The sequence below is a fragment of the Phalacrocorax carbo genome, chromosome 7 (assembly GCF_963921805.1).
Source record: "Phalacrocorax carbo chromosome 7, bPhaCar2.1, whole genome shotgun sequence".
In the NCBI taxonomy this organism is placed as follows: domain Eukaryota; kingdom Metazoa; phylum Chordata; class Aves; order Suliformes; family Phalacrocoracidae; genus Phalacrocorax; species Phalacrocorax carbo.
Genome location: NC_087519.1, coordinates 4,342,800 through 4,360,645, shown reverse-complemented (window position 1 = coordinate 4,360,645; position 17,846 = coordinate 4,342,800). Strand labels below are relative to the sequence as shown.

Sequence of the window (17,846 nt, the reverse complement as noted above, 5' to 3'; positions counted from 1 at the left end):
CTGAGCATACGGTGTATCAATAAGCCTCCAGGACAGCAATTAAGAATCGTCTTACATCCAGAGGCACAGAGATGTACGTGTCATTTAGTGAAGAATTCATCTGGCTGCAGTTTGGTCAGCATTCTTTACGCAAACCCTAGTCTGTTTTGTCTTTAAATTATCCTTGGTGAGAAGATTTTTTTCTTTTCCCTTGATTTAGCATCACCTTGCCTATACTTGTTAATTTTCACCTTTCTAGTAACCAGAAACACTAGAGCAACTGAAATGTAACTGCAGATCTATCTGGTACTTTCACTAAGTATGTTTTAATACCCTTGAAAAAGTACATTTAGCAAGAAAAGTAACTTCAGTTGCTCACATTTATAGTAATTAGTGTGCTAAAATTTGTGTGCTACTCAATCTCAGCAAGAACCACTGTACCTGAGGACTAACTTCTATAGTTCACCCTTTCCACTCCAAACACAGAGCTGCTCCTCCACTGAAATACTCCTGTGTGCCATTACTATCTTAAGATGCAGCAGACAAACAAAATCTTCTGGCCGCAACACTATAGATTTAAAAATTAGCCCAATTCATTTTGAGAGTTTTTAATTTCCAACAGTCCAAATAATATAGGATTAAAAAAAAGGTGCTTTGTTGATCCTCGGAGCTGGAACCACTGGTTTAACAACCATATGGAAATAAACCTCAACAATTTGTAACACTTGCACGTATGACAACGCTGCAAATGTTTGATTACATTACTCGAAGACTCTTAGAGCATCAATCCTTATCCATCCACAGATGCTTCACAGCCAGCAATTCCCCCCTCTGCATCAGCTCATAATGGAAAATTACACAAATCACTGGCATCACACTGGTCAATATTTTTAGCTCAGGCGAAGAAACACTCAGAGGGACTAATGTTCTGCTGAAGATGACCAAGTTCTAGATTCTCCCTTGAGGGGATAAAAGATTAAAAAAAATTGGTCAAGTTCTACATTTGCTGTATAATGGATCTTCACCTAATTCTCACAGCAGCTGCCGTGGTGTCAGCAGAAAGAGAACATCATTTCATACACTTTCTTCAGGAATATAAATACTGTCAAGGAAGCCAAGTACTGGAGGTGAGTTTCCAGAAAACATTCATTTCTGTTTCAGTTAAATCCCTACATGAAATAGCTATAAAAGGTCTGTAGTAACAAAGTTACTCTAAGAGCTGATGAACTCCAAAAGGCTACATTTGAAGATAAAGCTAGCAAGCAAAGGATGAACATTGTGAGTGTAGGAAAAAGCACACAGGATTTTGTCATTTGACAACAAATCTTACTTGATCAGTACATGCTGTTTTGCAGAATAGAAAACAATGGATAAGATTTTGAAGTCGATGTAGCTACTGCTTCCTTCAAAGTAGCTAAGGACTCTTGGAAGCTCTTTGAAGTTCCACAGATGATCTTCCACATTTCAACTCTCACGCACCAGGGTGAGGTGGGACAGAATCTCGGACAGCTACAATTAGCAGGCAGAACTCCTGACGCAGTTTCAGGATACATACGTGAAAACTTTCCCCACAACCTTTTAAGGAAGCCAACGTTCAGCAGTGCTGCTTTTTTTGAACATTTTGCAATTTTTTAAAAAATCTTCCCTGTGAAAGGACACTGCTGACTGACAAAACTCATGTTTTGCAGCACAGGTAAGTAGGAACCAGAAACACCTAAGGATGTTGTAATTCTCCATGCAAGCTTTTTACCACAAAACATATTGTTGTATTCCTTCCTCCCCTGCTATATGTAAACCAGCAACAAGCCAGCTTATCTATTAAAGAGTGTCTCTGACTGTTATCAGCTATAAACTCATTTTTACAGCATTTAAAAAGACAACAACTTGGGAAAGCTTAATCCATGAGATGTTTCTCAGCCAAGTCCAGGTCCATGCCTGCTGTTGAGCTAGTGATAGTAAAAGACTGTCTATCATCCATTCTGACACATGCAATTGGCTTCTGACAAGATTACGGAGTGAACCAGGTAGCTTAAAAGAGTTGTACAAAATACATGGATTTACAAATTCATTGGGACAACTCTTTAAGGGAAAACACAGAAGTAAAATTTTAACAACCATAGTATTTTCACTCCTTCTGACACTGAAAGGCTGCGATAAATACTTGATACTGACTTCAGACACCATCCCAGACTGACTTTGGAAGTACAAACAATGCTGCTCCTGCAGTGATACACCAGGGAACAGCCAAGGCTCCTTATTCCCAGCTTTACAAGTATAGAAATTCTCAAGGGTGGTTTTTATTCTTGTATTACAGGATTAAAACTCGTATTACAAGTCTTAAATCTCAAATGGAAAGCAGTCATAAAAATATTGAGGGAAATCCAGTTTGAAGAACCACAAACACAAAACCACCTGGATTCAGCTGTAACTACAATCAAGCTCTACAAATATTCAAGTGCAAAAATATTAATTTTAAAAGCACCTCCTGTAGCAACTTTAGTGCTAACTGCTTACCTCAGTAAAGCATAATTTATGCTATTGATGTTGAAGGTAAGCTCCTCAAAACAACTGCACAGACATAAATGGAGACTGTGGACATTTCAGGGTAAGACCTCAGACAGAAAACAGTCTCCAGACAGGCCACCTGACTTGTATTATTTCAAAGCAAGACACAGAAGAAGTTGTTAGATATCAATATCCAAATGTAAGGCACGTCAACCTCCTTGTAATAACTGACCTACTTCCTAAGTTCTAATTTAACATTGGTAACAGGCTCTGCAGCTGAGTTCATTTGCTCTAGCAAATGAAATAACAGCTCTGCCTAAAAATTTTAGATAGCAAAAACTCAAGCCAAAAACACCCACCCAAAACCCACAAACAAACCCCAACCACCCCACCTTACACACTCACCAATGGATTAAAACACAAATTCTTTTACAAGGTGTTTTCTTTGCACTATACTTTTTGAATATAGCCACAGAACTACTAGCTAGCTACCTTCACTCCTCACACTCATTTTGTGTGCAATAAAAAAAAAGTCGACTCACATCAGTTTTACTCCATCTCAGATCCTACAGTTCATACATGGTAAAATATCAACACGTTAAGGTCCGTAGTTGCCAGACACAAAACACATTTACCCATTTTTGCCACTAAAACATTGTGAGAATTAAAGCAATGGCCTTCTGAGAAGTGAAACGTGGCAATGATCACCACCAAAACAAACTGGGCACACAATCAACTTCATGCCCGTAAGAATTAAACGGTTTGATTGCAATTGAATTTGCTGTTTTCAAAGGAAAAGTTATGGCTCCTGCCCTTCTTGCTAAATTCTACACACTGTTCTGAGATGTCTAAACTTTTACTTCAAAAAGTTTATATTTGTAGTAATCACTGACAAACAAGATGACTAGCACTGAATTGTCTTATATTACTAACCAAAATTATCTCCCTCTTCTACCTTTCCCATCCTGCTTATCTTATCAGTGTCTGAGAAATTGTAATTGTAATTGAAGTTGTAATTCAGATACTTCCAACTGGCAAAGTACAGACCAAGAAATGCTGAACAATACTATGTTCGGTGAAAACAATAAAATTAGTTAAAATAAGCTAGTCAGCAAAGGCTAGATTAGAAAAGAGGTGAGGATAGTGGAAAAGATTTCACCAAAATAGAAGTACCTACCTACCTCTAAAACTGTATCTTGAGAAACTCTTGCTCAACTGCCTTGCCAAAGGCGCTTCCCTTGTTTGAACTGACAAGTTCCCAAGTTGTCTGGAGTTGTGTCTTTGAACATGCCCAGAGGCATTTTAGTCCTGACAGAAATGAGCAACTCAGCATTTAGAGCATAATAAAGTTTTAACAGTAAAGAAAAACCAGGCATTCTTCTGCCCTGGACAACTCAGAGGTTAGTTTTTAACTAAGTAACTGTAAGCATGAGTGGAAAAGCGTCCATTTGTTGACATTCTCACCCACTCCTATGCACAAGAGTTATCTCAGGAAGAAACCAAAGCACAACGAATGCACAGAATATTCAGGTCCCCTACAGGCCAGTGAAGGGGATCTCTCCTTCCTATGTAACTGCCAAGTGATTACAGCTGTCATCCTGAAAGAACAAGACTGAGGTTCAAACTTTCCCATCACACAATTCGTATCATCCAAATATCTCTGGAAAGCACTGTAATTTCCAGCTAAATTATCCCATAAGCTTCACACAGTTTTCTTCCCCTCCCCATAGTATTGATTCACCAGTTCAAAGCTGAAGACTAATCTAGAAGATGGCCACAGTCACCTGCTACAGAGACTGTTCATCTTAACTCCATATCTATTTTAATTTAACACTAAATAGCTATTTAAAAGGAAGATAGAACTTACCTGGTTCTCAAACAGAATAGAGCACTGACCTTCAAGAGACAATCCTAAAAGGAAAACTGCTTCCTACAGTTCTGATGAGATCCGAGATTTTTACAGGAGTCCCTGTCATCAGCACCTTCCCATTGCCTAACCCTCACAAGATCATTACAAGCTGCTTGTCAAGCGTACCAACATTAGGTGGCTTCCTGCTAAGCGCACACACTGGTTTGGATCCTGTTCTGAACTAACTCTCCCCAGGCAAAGCCTTAGACACTTACTTTTCAGGTTATTCAAATTAGATCTAATAAAGATGTAAGTATAAGAATTTAAATTCAATATCCATCTCACTGCAGAAATTTAATTTCTAGTTATCTATTTCTGATTTAACAAATTTATTAAGTATATATTCTATACATCGGTTAGGCCCTTCAGCCAAGAAAAGCTTGGCATGGACTATTGTGATTGTGGGAGCACATCTGAATGTCCTCTTAAAGCAAAGTGCTGATGCCGAACACACAGTATGAACACCAAAACCGTCCCCAACTAAAATATTTTATTTAGCTCAACCTCTAAGCAGTCAAGTGTTGCATTAACACTGCACTTTAGTCCATAAATCACTACTGATCTGGCAATGACTTCATATATAAATGACATTAAGTATAATTGACAATACTTTAAGTGTCATATATTGTTGATATGCTTTCACACCAGTCATTTATTATCAAACTGTGACTACCTAACAATTAATCCTTATATACGTACACTGACATACATACCATGAATGTATATAAGACCCTAAGGTAATAGATCATATCACTGAATCCAGTTGCAGATTTTTAAGGCGTCAACCAAAACGATGTTTGTCCTGTTTCAGGTTAAATGCACTGACAGGTGGAAGAGGTACAAGCTTTAGAAGCATTAATCTCATGGAAACACTCCCTGGCGTACCAGTTAAAAAGTCACTAGAACGCTTCTTTGGATTACTGTGGATTCATATTCTTACTGAGGTTCTCAACGTGGCTCAGTAGTTTCAACAATGCAGATGGATTATATGGGAAAAGATTTCTTCTCTGCAACCTAGAAATAGCTTTTTGCAGTTCTTCCAAACATTTTGTTGATTTGTAAAGCATTATTCTCAGGGCAATGGTGTTATCCAAAGACGCCGTAGAAGTCAAACAGGAGAAGGTATTAGATCCCTTTCGTTTCAGGGGCAACACTTCAGACTTGAGTATAGTCTGTTTATCATCTGCATAGCTGCAACCCATTTCCCTTATCCTCATCTCCTCCTCATTATTTAAAGGCACCTGCTTTGTGTTTACCAAGCACTCTTTTCCATCTGATTCTAATTCAGAGTCTTCTGAGCTGTCATAATTAACAAGGCTTTGACGAGCACCCAGCAGAGACATACTATCAGCGCATATCAATGAGTTAGACTGGTTAGGCTCTGCGACTTCATTATCACCTTGCTCTGTTGTAAACACTAAGTAATTGTGAGAAGAAGCCAAAGATATCAGAGTCTGTGGTTCTGGTTCACAACAAGCATTTTGCAAACTCTCATCAGTCATAGGGCTTTGTTTTTCTTGATGGGGTGGCTTGACAGAAGAAACTGATTGAAAAGTGCCATGTTTGGTATCTAAATGGTTACAGACATCTACAAACTGACACCAGTCTTTTCTAAGCAGCTTTAAGTACCTTACCAAGTACTCCAAAAAGCAAGTTTCTGATGAAATCAAAAAATCTAGAAGTACTGTGGAATCAAATGCAATTTTTTCTAGGAAAAATAGGAAGATACAGTGAGGATTATATCCGCCTGCATGCGAAAGGAAGTTCCAGGTTTCCTCCTCTTTTTGGCTTAAGTTACCAGCAGCATCACGCCGTAATCTGAAAAGTAAGTCATGAAATAGATTAAATTCAATGGAAGTTTACAGTCCTTTTAAAAACAGGTTATGTCCAGAAAATGGTATTCTTGCTCTTTTCCAATTTTGTCAAAAAGTAAAATCCGAAACAAGAAGTTTTTGTATTAGAATGAGAAAGAATGAAGGCAGGTGGGGCTAGGACATGGGACAGGTTAGGAAGTCAAAGCACTTCAAGCAAGCCTCCTTTAACAGCATTCCTCCTTAGGAAACATTCTGGAATAAACAAAGTTACTTAAAATACCTGAATTGTTATTTTAATATTTTTGTAAACCTGAAGATAGATTAACTTGCAGGATGCTAAGTACACTGGAAAAGCACAGCCTACTTTTATTTCGGTGTCCTAAGACAACTTACGGGTATTCAAAACACTACTTGCAATATCTTTACATTTGAAGCTTATAAATTAGGACAATATTTTAATGGTGATTTAAATAACAACAAAGCAGCAAATGTCCAGGACAAATTCACGAAGAATACATTCCAGTCATTAGCAATAATAGTTTTTATCAATTAGCTAGAATTAACACAGGTCCAACCCTTAGAGGGCTACGTTGCCAGAAGTCCCTGAATTCCTGACATTTAGTTATAATACCCCATTCTTGTCAAACTCTGTTGAAAGACAACAGCCTTGCCTCTTATCTGTGTCTAACCACTGTTTCCAATTGTGAAGTCAATTATTCTGAATTACAGGATATGATAAAGTATTTAATGTGAAATGTTGCACAACTCCCTCATTTCAATTAAAAAAAACTTAATCAAAATATCAAAGTTAACTGCTCTTACACCACATGTTATTACACTGTCCTGAAGTTTGGTGGGGTTTTTTTATTCTATTAAAAAATATTTTTAATAGAAAAGTCATCAGTGGAAGTGTTACGTATATCACAGTAACCTCACTGAATTACAATCCTTCATAGTTCTATCAAATAAGATGTACACTAACCTATCAAATTTTAAATAAATGAGTAATAAAGCTTTAGCAGCTTCCCACATATCATCATCTTGCTCTATGAAAATCAAGGAGAGCCATTCACAGTGATGTATAACCGGGTGAGACTGTGGGTAAGACTTCAGATGACTCCTCCAGAACATCAACAGCTGGGACATGGAACTCTGAAAGTCTCCTGAAATAAAGAAGTAACCATGAATTTTGCTATATGTTTTTTTGTTACTAAACAACACTTTTCAGTTTTTAAATTAAAAGTACATAACAGTTCATGAATGCATTTATCATTCCTTAGCTCAATGGATTTAACACGGCATCAAATTTTATAGATTAGTTCTTCCTTCTTGGTACCAAAGAAATAAATATTTTGCCAAGAAGCATGAGCAGTTATCTAACCTTAAATTAAACATGAGTGGCTACTCCGTTACTCTAAACATACCATGTTTAGATGCCTATGTTAACAACTGTAAGTAACCTGCAGAAAATTCATTTATTCATTAGGTACAGGACTCCCCCCACCCACTCCACAGAAAAAAAAACTTAAAGGATGCAATTCATTCATCTTCACTTCCTTGGAGTTCAAGGAAGAATAATCAGAGGTGACCTACAAAGTTTTAGGTTCAACAGGGTGAATCCTCTCACACCTAAGCTTGCAGACTAATGAACAAGTCTACTCCTCCAAAAATTTGCATGGATCAGGAAACCGACAAAAATGTGACACAGCTGGGATTGATACTTTCTCCTTTAGCTCCCCAGTTCGGTAGCTTCACCGGTACATCACAAACTGAAGAAAGGTGAATTGTAATCAAAGTCAGTGCCATAGATGTAATGATCCAATATAAGCACCTTGAGATTTCATCTCAGGTAGTTCTTCCCATATGAAATACTCATACAATCATAATGTTTTGACAGAATTGAAGCTAACCCCCCCCCCACCCCCGCAGTGTGATTCACTGTAGATATTAACTGCAATGATCTCTAGCTGATGGGAAAAAATTGACATTTCTACAATAAAACAAAGTATGAAGCTTGTAGTATAACCATACCCTATAAAACAAATTCTTCATGGATGATGTACATTTTCCAGTACATACAGGCTTGGGATAAAGGTACCTTCGTGAGATGGTCTAAAATCCTTGCTGGAAGGACTAATGTAAGCAACATTTTCCCTGTAAATCTTCATCTTTCCCCTCCCTCTAAACACTGCACTCCTGGAGGGGAAAAGCACCTCTAAATTTATGCCATTTCAGTACAGGAGCTTACTCATAAAAATAACTTTGTATTCATATGACAGACTTTCCCTTACGTCAAGAAACTTACCTCCTCAGTACTAACGACATAATATAAAGAGATTCTTTACTTCTGAACATAGGTACCAGTTTTTCACGTAACACAGCATACATTCAACGTTTAGAAAACAGAAAATAATGCAGTGACATATATCTTTACCCTAAAGGTACTCCTTAAGTAATAACTCTAATGCTGCTGGAAGTAGACTATGGCATGCAGACCACAGTTGCATCATTTATATGAACAGTGATTACTGCTTTTGAAAACTTTCCTGCAACATGGGAATTGATTTTACTTAAAAACCATCATTATGTGGTTTTCCTTAATGTTTGACTTTAAGATTTGCTTTGCCTCTTAGCAAATAATAGGAGCAGCAAATTATCTTCGTTATTAGTAGTTACTATTCAAACTGAAATTCTTCTCTATAAATCAAAGCTATCTGGAAATTACTCTCAAAATTGAAATGAATTAAAGTTAAGCCACTGTAATTCATCTTAATAAAAGAAAAGATAATATCAACCAGCTTCCCGGAAGGGAAGTTAGCATATTAAAGCATTTTGGTGCTTGTTTTAACCACTTAATTTAATGTCACTAAAATAGAAGCACCATTCCTTTCAACTTGAAATTCCTCTTGACAGTTGGGGTGTTTGAATCTAATTAAAGAACTCATTTTTGTGTCATGAATCTGGACAAGAAAGGAGAATTTTTCTCCTAAAGAATTTTCATACAGACATCTAAAATAGATTTAACCTACGTTTTTTCTATTCACTTTTTCTTAAACAATATCAGTCTCTATACATTTTTCAGAAGGTGGACCATAAGTAATATATTCTCTACAAATACTTAAAAAACTCCAAGAATGCAACCGGCATCACAAACACAACATCTTCCAAAATCTGGAAAAAAGCATCAGAAGCTGTGTTGCAGAAGTCCACGGCTCTTTTGCACAGTCAGATGAATTAAAGATTGATTTTATGCTTGCTACATAGTATAGAAAACAAAAAGTAAAACAACATTTACATCTAGAACTTGTATTAAAATGCCTCAATATATTTATGATGCTGTAAAATTTCATACTTGTTCACAAACATTATTTTTTACTTTTTGCCATGTCACCGATTGTCAGCCAATAAGGAACACCCATTCTCATTCATATTTGACTAAACGTTGCTTCAGAACTGCCTTTCCATTTTGCCACGAAGCCTGTAATCCAGGGACAGCAAGCTGCTTTGATGATAGAATTTGCGCAGCCATGTTCACATGGCTTAGCATCAGAAGATGTGCATCATGTGCCTCTCAGAGGTAGAAAGATGGGATTCCAGGACTGCCTCACCCCATCACTCCAGTATAGGGTAGGAGAAGACTACTGCCTGGCTACCAGCAACGCAGCCTCTCCCATCAGGAACGCAAGTTACACAGCATTCCCTTGCCATCCCACTGCCTGCCTCCTGGCACAGCCCTAGTACAGGAGACAGATCTGCTCTTCTCCTATTCCAATTCACCTATTCAGTGGAACAAACATACTCAGGTTTGAAAACTATGCCTAACACCTACTGATTCAAAGAACTAGACCTATAAAAGTCAGGGTTAAGAACACAACCACTATACTTCGCCAGCTCCCATAATTTTCCTGTCTTTTACTTCACAGCTTCATTATTTTTACCTTTTCCACCACTGCTGGCTTTCGCCCTATTACATTATTTGTCCAACAGTAATGCCTCGTACCTTCAAAGATAATGCTACTTGCAGGTCTACCTCTACATTTTAAAAGGAATGGCAGGTCACTCTGTTTTCTTTCTCCACCCTGAGTAAAGCAGATGCTTGTCTATGGGCTCTCTTTTCTTCCAACAGGAGAAGAGCCTGGTGTTCCCAAGCTGGCTCAACTATTTCAAATATCAACACATTATCTTAAGAGGACAAGTTTTCAATGTCAAATGCAGGTGCTCCAAGCCCCCAGTTCTGCAGGGCTAAGGGCGGGATAAAACGCAAGGAGACAATTAATTAGGCAGGACACAGTGACAGCAGGTTTCCTGGGTGGGTCCCTCCCACCACCACTAATTCAGCTGAATTCTATTTACAGTCTTGAGCTGTGACTATAAAATCTGAAAGCTTTGAAACTCTTGCTGCTTAATGAACAAAACCAAAAGACTATTACCTTCAATTTCAGCTTCTGTAGCAGACTTCTGAAACTTGAATTCCAGTGCTTTAAGCACAACCAGACTTAAGGCTCTGAGAGCAGTTTGGTCAGAGCCACCAGGAGCAGCTTCACTGCCTCCAAAGTAGCTGGCCTTTTCACCGAGCGGGATCTGATTAAGCCAAGTGGAATTCACAACCTGCAGAACAGCATCACTCAGTGCAAGCATATCCTCATGTAAAGATGGGTTTTGTAAGAACTGTGATCCACATTTCGCATCTTCTCTAGACTTGTAAAGGACACATTTTTTAAGGAGCATAATTAACTTTTTCTTGAATAAATAGTGAATTGATGAGCTAATGAGGTTCAAGGCATAAGAAACTTTCAAAAACAATACTCTCTGGCATCCAAGTGGTAGTTCTAATTCAATTCTGGAAGCCAAAAGTGCTTCAAGCAGATCTATAAAACCAATCAAATTGTTTGCAGCTTCGGAGTACGGTGAAGTATAGTGGTGACCATCAAAGTGGTGGAACAGAATGGAATTATAAAATCCTTCAAGCACAGCATCAAGAGGAGACAACAGCTTCTTCAAAATACCTACAGCAAGAACAAAATTATGGAGTTGGAGTGACAAGACAGCTAAATTGTCAGATAAGCAGAAAACAGAAAATTGTGACTATTTTCAGTTTTTAAGCATGTTTAAACTGCTACAGTTTTAATAGTACTTTGTCACCCTCTCTATAACAAAGAAACTAGATGTTCTTTAGACAAGCTGCTCTAGATGAGATTACAAGTAACATTCCCCCCCCTAGTGGGCACTCGTGTATTGATACCGCCATAAAATGGCTACAGTACCTGCTTTGGGTAAAACTTTATCATTCAGTATGTCCTTGATTATAGTCGTAAGAGTCCACAGACATTCTGCTACATGGGTATTCACAGGGTATCCTAAAAGAGTCTTCAAACTAAAGGTGAGCCAGGTGACATTTAATGCCTCCTAAGAAAAGGAGTTCAAAAAATAATCACATTTGGCATGCAAATTCAATTAAATCGCGATACAATGATTTAAAATAATAAATTAAGAAGATTCAAATGAAGGCATAGACAAAACACAGGTAGGAACAATACAACTGCCCAGTGCCTTTTACACGTGTAGGCCTCTATTTACAAACATGATGTCAGACGTGCATGCAATAGAAGTTATCTGTATTTTCCAGAAAGGGAAAACCAAACCTCCTAATGCCACGTCACTACCTAAACTCAGATAATATTCTAAACAGACCAGCTCTGAATTCGTAATTCAGAGACAACTTTGCAAGAAATATTACAAGCATATTTCTGACAGAATTCTATATTCCGAGATGCTACTATGGAGGCTACAGTATATATTCACCAAGTAAAAACTAAAAAATCATCAGGTATTTGGAATATTCGAACAATACAGAAAGATATTTTATTACCTTTCAATAGATTATTACCTATTTTTACCTGCTCCATCACCTAATGGATCTCAAGTAACTGTAAAAATATTGATAATGTAGATTATCAGGTTTCTTAAACACCTGTACTGCAATATTAAAGAGACTATTTCTTGTCATCTGGACATATTTTACCTTCAAATAGTTTCATAAAATTCCAGTTTTATATATATGTATATATAAAAAAAGACATTCCACCTCACATTGTAAACTCCTGTTACACATCTGATCTCCCTTCCTTCTAAAGGCCACACCCCTCCTAACACACCTGAAACACTCTCTTGGAATATTTATTACCTCTCTCTCCCATCCATCACTTACACCCCAAAGCCCCATAAGACACACTTTATGAGAGAACTATCACATGGTATTATCTTGTATAACCGTCACGTTGTTCCTGATACTGGAGCTAAACAAAACCGTGTGTCATTTTGAGGGGCCTAACAGAGTCTGCGTGCGGAACACAAGCAGGCTGCTGATGTGCCTCTCGGAAAGCTAGAGCCAATACGCAGGCAACAGATGGGGGAAAGGAGCAGTTCTGATGTCTCTCTGCAGGTCTGCTTATGAAGGGAGCCTCTTTAGAAGTACTTTTAGATTTTACAGTAGCCATTAGTGACTGCTTTTGTGCCATACAAACACTAAAAAAGTTGGCTCTACAGTGAAATGGAACAACCTTAAGGCACATATTCACAAACTCATTTTTTTAAGCTGTGAAAAGTTATGCCATACTCACCTCTTCCTTCAGCTGGAAGCACACAAGAGATGCTAAACTTTTCGAAGCCATGTGAGATAACAGCTGATCATAACTACCAAGCAGAGAAATCTGCAGACATGTAGAAAGAAAAAGTATCTAAGGCATGTTCCTTTTTTTTTTCCCCTCCTTTCACAAAAATCTTTCAAAAGTTTATAAAAGCTTACCAATTTTGAGTCAATTTTTTCCTCCTTCAGAAGAAGGGCAAAGATTTCACAGTACTTCTGTCTCGTACTGAATTCAATTTCCTGGGACTCTGCTTTCTCAACCATCATCTTGATCAAGGTTAACTGAAGCAGCATCACTTCTCGTGGAGAGAATGAGGAGCTCATGTTTGCAAAGCTATTTGATACATCACCTGTGGTAGGGACAACCGCATCTGGCATATCAGTGTCCTGATGGCTCCTAATACCACCATTAGTAGATGGCAGATACACCTGATTACGTGAGTCACCTCCTTCTGGTGACTGCTCGACACACAGATTAAGTAAAGAGGTATAATGATGGCTTTCCTTTGCTAGTGGGAGGCCTACCAGTACGTCCTTATACATCTGCTGCAGAAGAGAGATCTTCATTATGAGAACCTTCAATATCCCAGAAAACGCTGCGTGTCTTCACTGATTATTCACGGTCACTGCAAATCAGCTTCAAAGTTATTTTTATCCAGTAAGAGAAGCAGAAGTACTGTTAGGCATTTCTCTTCAAAGTTACCTAGAAATAAATATTTTTCTATTACTGAACTTAACAGATAACTAGAAAGATACAGAACACCACCACACATTTTTAGAGTTAATGCTACTTATTCAACTTATTTTGAAAAATACAAATTCACTGTTTAAAAACAGCAAGTGATAGTTGAACAAACAAAACTGTCCCAGTGAGACACCAAAATGATACAAGAATTACGATGCTGTGAAGAACTTTACAGATCCAATATTACACTACCGACACCAACATTAATTTGCTGGAACTAACAAAACCAAAGATGACTGTTACTCGGGACTACTTCTGAAAGAGATGAGAACTTGGATCAAAGCTTTCTCTACATTGCTAAAGCCACATTTCTTTAATGACAGATTCCTCCAAAAACAGGCACAAAGTTTCAACTGCAAGTTTTCATATGAACGGGCAATGTTTATTGCTCCTCTAAGGCTGGATATGGCAACACCTCTCAAAAAAACCACAAACCAAAGGACAAGTCTTGTCTTCCACCACACATAGGCCCAAGGTGAGTTGCGTGAATATACAGGGGGGAGAACAAGTCTCTTAGTTTAGTAACTAGGTCCAAAGAATTCCTTTATATCTACATGCACAGAACTCTTATTCTGAGCACCTACATCCTGAAACCCAAACCAAGTTTTCAGATAATGCAAAGGACCAACAATGCCACAGGGCTGGTCTCAAGGGCCCAGTGACAGAGAAGTTTAAAATTAAGAATTACTTAAAAAGCAAAGTGTAAAACTTATTACAAGCCAGTAAAAATATCCCAGAATGGCAGGTTGTAAGGGACCTCAGGGATCATCTAGCCCAACCTCTCTAGGAAGAGCACAGTCTAGACAAGATGGCCCAGCACCCTGTCCAGGCAGCTCTTGAAGGTGTCCAATGTGGCCGAGTCAACCACTTCCCTGGGGAGATTATTCCAATGGTGACTGTCCTCAGTGTGAAAAATTTTCTTCTTGTGTCCAATCAGAATCTCCCCAAGAGCAACTTGTGTCTGTTCCCCCTTGTCCTCTCCATGTGACTCCTTGTAAAAAGGGAACATCCATCTTCTTTGTAGCTACCCCTTAAGTACTGGTACATGGTGGTGAGATCCCCTCTGAGCCTCCTTTTCTCAAGGCTGAACAAACCCAGCTCTCCCAGCCTATCCTCATATGGCAGCTTCCCAGTCCTTTGATCATCTTGGCGGCCCTAAATACGTAACCATATTCAGGAGAAGTATAAAAAAAAGCTTTATCACCATGTCAGTGGAACATACTTTCAATCACAACACTGGAACATTCACTGTAGCTTCAAAAGAAGAGCTATTAAGAATTCAAGTCTGTCTTTAAAGTGTGAGCACCTAAGCACTTTACTAAGCATTAAGTAAAAGCCTAGACAGATATCTTATCTCTCCAGAAAACAAAAACGATGTACTTAAGAACATAGGGGTTTAAGAACATTAGGGTTTCTTTTTCACCTATATTAAGAGTGATGCTAGTCTGTAATATTTATCTTTTTAGTATAGTTTTAGCATGTTCTATAACCAGAACTCTTTTTAATAAAACAAATTCATTACCTTTGTCTACTGTGAAGTTAGGTGTGGGACTCACATTGTTTATAGGAATTTTCTTTTTGCACGCTTTTTGGATCCCCGTCTTTAAGTCTGGCAGGTAGACTTCCAGGTAGACTCCTGAAGCCATCTGTCTGCAGTTGAATTTTACTTAGATGTCACATTTCCCCTTTCCTACCAACAGAAAAAAACAGCTCACAAATTCTGAAGATCCTCCCATCCATGTATCAATTACACCTGCACTGATCATCACACCACATATTTAAAGTTGTTATTGCTTTTTAGCAGAGCATTAGAAAACAATGAAACTATAAAGTTCAGTATATGATAAATTTTTTGGCTTAGTTTATAACCTTCACAAGTTTTTAAAACATTATCAAACACTGAGAATGACACCTTTATTTTTACAATTTTATTTTTAACTGCAGCTGAAGTATGCATTAACAAAATGGTTTCCCAAAGGATTGGGGTAGACCAAGCTAGGCTACCCAGGCTCCACTTCTTCCACCATCGGGCAGTACTCCCTTTGGAAGAAAATCTAAAATTAGAGAATAAGAAGCTGCCTGCAGGGAGTGATCTACAATTCACTCTAGTGTGGTATTTTTAAAGACACATTCAGCAATGGCTGACCTGACAACCCCAAAATGTTATAGTTTATTCCTCACTTAACCCTTCCCATATTCCATAGTTTAGATGTTAAGAACAAGTCTGATACTTCAGACAATAAATTCCTTCTTTGTTTGCAGAATCTATTTGGAATTCTACCTGAGGTGGAAATTTATGACCTGAAACCTTGTAAAAATTCTTCAGAAATCACTCTGAATATTTTATATAGCTGTTGTTCGTATCTAAGTTTTATTTCTTCCTAAATGAATAGCTAATAAAGTAAAATTATCTCAACACATTTACTTCTGTGTTCAAGATCAACTTGAATTATCACCCTACATGGTGAACAAACAGATCTGTCATGCACAGATTCATACAATACAGTGAGGTTGTTAAGGCAGAAGCGATTTAGAACTCCTCTAGGACACACACTATGGAGATTTTACCTTCACCAGTTGATATTAGCTGCACTTTCCCTGACCCTACCACAATACAATTATAGTGTACTGTTAATTTGCAGAACAGTTTAGAAAAACACCTATAATGTATGCCTCACTCACACATGACAACAGCTCACCAATATAAGTCATCAAAGGGAAAGAAATGCGATGGGGCTTATTCTGACGACATTTACTTCAAAGAGGGGGAAACGTCAGAAAATGACTGAATTTGCTTCAGACATAGTAAAGAAGCACAGTGAAAAGCTCAAAGCTGAAGAAAACAGAAAAACAATCATATTCATACACAAGAAATGACAAACTCCAATCCTTACTTGTATTATTTATTTGAGTTATTCATGACACCATCTAAAAACCAATTCAGGTAACGCCTCAAAATGCCAGACTCCTGCATAAACAATAGGGAACCGTTCTAAAAACCTTATATATAGGCTCATCAGACAAAAGACAGAAAGGAAAACTATCCAGAAAAAAACCAAATAAATATTTTGTTTGTTCTTTTCATTACTATTTTAGTTAGGCTCTAAAATCAAAACCCATGTCATGTGGAGCTACCAACAGAATGAGAGAAGAAACTTGACTGAAAAGGAAACAAAGAACTGGGGATGAAAACCCAGACGGCAGCTGAAGCTAGCCAGGTTTAAGAACCATCATATACCAAGCAAGTGAAGTGGTTGCAAAGTCCTCCAGAATATCCTAAATTGGAGTTATAAAATATGTATACTTCTACAAGGTGGGACACTTAATTTAGCACAGAGTTCATCAAAAGCATTGATTTGACTGGACTAACATTGTTGACATGACATTTTACCTTTTTTTACTAACACAAAAGGCTTAGGATGACACACAATTACTCAGAGATATTAGTGACGAGGCATAATTAGAGAAAGCTGTTGTCAAGTCCCTAGATTAGTCTTTCCCTGTTACGTATACTATTAAATGTTAATTGCATGAGCAGCAACTGGGAGAAAACAACTATCCAAAACCACCTTTTCCATTAAAAAATTAAATCAGTTAAAGCAAAACAAAACCACAGTCCGTGACTTTTGGATACGACTCTGAAGGCTCTGGATCTCCTTACAATGCAGTGGTTGAATCACTTTAGAAATAAAACACACTTTGGACTACTTGTACCTGCAATGACTTCGTAGACTCATCTCTCAGTAAAGAACACGCTTCTGCTCAGTGCAGAAACACTGTAAACACCCACAAAATAATGTAATTTCCTTCCAGAGGTTGCAAACAACCTCCGCTGCGACCAGTCCGATCCCTGACTGTTAACTTTGACGCCTAAGCGTGCCAGACGCTTTAGCTGATCTGAAGCATCTTTAGCCACCAGAGACAGGCCTAGGGGACCCGACCCGGCCTCACCGGCGCCCTGTACCTCTCACAGTAGTGCTTCAGACACGCTGGAGGGAAGACCTCGCTAAAAGCGGCGCTCCGGCCTGGCAGGGAAGGGAGGTGGGAGCACGGCCGTGTGTAACCGCCGGCACGGCCTCCCGCCCTGCGGGCCCTCTCCCCCTCGCGCTCCTCCCGAAGGCCCCGCCGGCCCGGGGGCCAGCCAAGGCCGCCTCCGCTCCGCTCCTGCCGCTCAGCCGCCGCGTCTCCGCGCTGCCTCACCCACCCAGCCCGGCCCCGAGCCCCCTCAGCCCGCCTAAACCCACCCGG

At 38.6% G+C, this 17,846-nt stretch overlaps 1 protein-coding gene across 6 annotated transcripts; it reads right to left on the bottom strand.

Annotated features, from left to right (window-relative positions):
• Positions 1–4,865: 4,865 nt before the first annotated feature.
• Positions 4,866–17,826, bottom strand: LINS1 (lines homolog 1). 6 transcript variants are annotated; one of them, XM_064456128.1, is made up of 9 exons: positions 16,493–17,826; positions 15,121–15,288; positions 13,379–13,556; positions 13,013–13,203; positions 12,828–12,917; positions 11,472–11,613; positions 10,638–11,213; positions 7,190–7,370; positions 4,866–6,211 (listed from the first exon to the last, which is right to left on the bottom strand). In XM_064456128.1, the coding sequence occupies exons 4-9, from the start codon at positions 13,175–13,177 to the stop codon at positions 5,311–5,313; spliced, it is 2,055 nt and encodes a 684-aa protein (XP_064312198.1). In that variant the 5' UTR covers positions 13,178–13,203; positions 13,379–13,556; positions 15,121–15,288; positions 16,493–17,826; the 3' UTR covers positions 4,866–5,310. The 6 variants fall into 6 exon arrangements, with proteins under 6 accessions (XP_064312198.1, XP_064312193.1, XP_064312194.1 ...); XM_064456123.1 differs by having other exon boundaries at positions 13,013–13,556; positions 16,493–16,566; positions 17,313–17,826; XM_064456124.1 differs by having other exon boundaries at positions 13,013–13,556; positions 16,493–16,566; positions 17,563–17,826.
• Between the last annotated feature and the right edge of the window lie 20 nt (positions 17,827–17,846).

Excerpts from the sequence above, each read along its gene's own strand:
- LINS1 (XM_064456127.1), bottom strand. The coding sequence starts at position 13,420 with ATGAAGATCTCTCTTCTGCAGCAGATGTATAAGGACGTACTGGTAGGC. Across the intron at positions 11,214-11,471 it reads TAAAGTTTTACCCAAAGCAG|GTATTTTGAAGAAGCTGTTG; the intron begins GTACTGTAGCCA and ends TTCTTGCTGTAG. Across the intron at positions 7,371-10,637 it reads TACAGAAGCTGAAATTGAAG|GAGACTTTCAGAGTTCCATG; the intron begins GTAATAGTCTTT and ends TCTTTATTTCAG.